This window comes from Vicia villosa, unplaced genomic scaffold (assembly GCF_029867415.1).
Source record: "Vicia villosa cultivar HV-30 ecotype Madison, WI unplaced genomic scaffold, Vvil1.0 ctg.001626F_1_1, whole genome shotgun sequence".
In the NCBI taxonomy this organism is placed as follows: domain Eukaryota; kingdom Viridiplantae; phylum Streptophyta; class Magnoliopsida; order Fabales; family Fabaceae; genus Vicia; species Vicia villosa.
The window spans coordinates 168,233-169,970 of record NW_026705677.1 but is presented as its reverse complement, the minus strand read 5'-3'; the positions used below and the strand labels follow the sequence as shown (position 1 = coordinate 169,970).

Genomic DNA, 1,738 nt, shown 5'->3' with positions numbered 1-1,738 from the left:
ATTGTAGAATTAGAAATTACTCACACTTTATCATCATTTGTAGCTAATCATAATATTATTTTATATCAAGTTATCAAATTGAGGTAAATTGTTTCTTAAAATATTTGTAGACATATTTATGTCTCACAACTTTTTATATAAAATAAAAATCAGTATGAAAAGGATCTTTATCCATTCTCTAAAAAAGAAAATAACTAGAAAAGGTACGAAACTTCCATGACTTTTGGTCACTTAAAAACTTGTTAAGACGTGTTAGCCTCTCCAATCTTTCACAACCCAACTCTCATAATCTTTCCCAATAGACTGCTACGCGTTTTTTCTCCATCTCCCTCCAAACCAACCACCGCACCAATTCCCAAACCAAAAACTCCAACCGAACCAAGATGGAAACTAAACACCGCACCGTGCGGACCCTAGTTTCAAAGCTAAGCTCCGTTTCCGAACGAACCCGAATCGAAGCTCTCTGCGAGCTTCGTCAAATGTCCAAACAAGACCCGGAAACCCGACCCGTAATCGCAGAATCCGGCGCGATTCCGTATCTAGCAGAAACTCTCTATTCTTCTTCTCACCCCTCGCAAGAAAACGCAACCGCAACGCTTCTTAACCTCTCCATAACAGAAAAAGAACCTATCATGTCCACGCGCGGTGTTCTCGACGCGCTCGCACACGTTATCTCTCATCATTCCTCAACCTCCGCTCCCGCCGCCGTTCAATCCGCCGCCGCCACAATTCACAGCCTTCTTTCGTCAGTAGATGATTACCGTACCGTCGTTGGATCCAAACGCGAGATCGTTTACGCTCTTGTTGACATCCTCCGTTGTCACCGTTCATCACCGCCGCGAACGGTGAAAGATTCCTTGAAAGCGCTTTTCGCGATCGCGCTTCATCCGTTAAACCGTGGTACCATGGTTCAATTCAGTGTTGTTCCGGCGCTGTTCTCTCTCATCGTTAACGACGGTAGAGTAGGGATAGTTGAAGACGCAACCGCCGTCATCGCGCAGGTTGCCGGTTGCGAGGAAAGTATTGAGGCTTTCCGGAAGGTTTCTGGTGTTGGAGTGCTCGCAGATCTACTCGATCTTGCGACAGGTTCTAGTATGAGGACGAGAGAAAATGCGGTGTCGGCGCTGCTTAATCTGGTGCGATGTGGCGGAGATGCGGTTGCCGGAGATGTTAGAGACGCCGTGGCCTTTGGTGCGTTGGATGGGATTGCTGATGTTAGAGATAAAGGGAGCGCTAAGGGGAAGAGTAAGGCTACGGAGTTGATGAAGGTGATGCTTGGTAATGGTAATGGTAATGGGAATGGTAATGTCGTTTTCAATAGTGGTTCGTCGTTTGGTTCTTTGATGAATGAAGATAGTGTATCGTCGTTTTGAGTAGTGGTTGGTCGTTTTGTTCTAGGCCTGGTGGATTGTGTACAAAACTAGATTACTTGTTATGATTCTATTGATTATTTCTTATTCTGATGTGATAAATATCATGACATGTTGTACATTCTAACAGAGAAAAAGCTTATAAATTGCAACTTTTTTGTTATTCAACTGTATTCAAAAAGTTTTTTATTTAGTTAAAAACTTGATGATTAGGATTTTATTTCTCACTTGTACTATTGATTTGTAGGAATAGTTGATTATAATTAATGAATTGAATAATGAATTTGAATAATTTTGTTATGACATTAAGCAAATATGTATAATATGGTTAATTCTTCACTAATCCATTCTATTTTGAAATGATGAAA

The 1,738-nt window shown here is 41.4% G+C and overlaps 1 protein-coding gene across 1 annotated transcript; it reads left to right on the top strand.

The window, feature by feature from the left end:
* The first annotated feature begins 215 nt into the window (after positions 1-215).
* Positions 216-1,533, top strand: LOC131636076 (U-box domain-containing protein 4-like). The gene has a single exon (XM_058906723.1). It carries the CDS (start codon positions 384-386, stop codon positions 1,371-1,373), a length of 990 nt encoding a protein of 329 aa, XP_058762706.1. The 5' UTR covers positions 216-383; the 3' UTR covers positions 1,374-1,533.
* Positions 1,534-1,738: the final 205 nt, after the last annotated feature.

What these genes read in the sequence shown, in the direction of transcription:
- LOC131636076 (XM_058906723.1), top strand. Translation starts at nt 384, where the DNA reads ATGGAAACTAAACACCGCACCGTGCGGACCCTAGTTTCAAAGCTAAGC.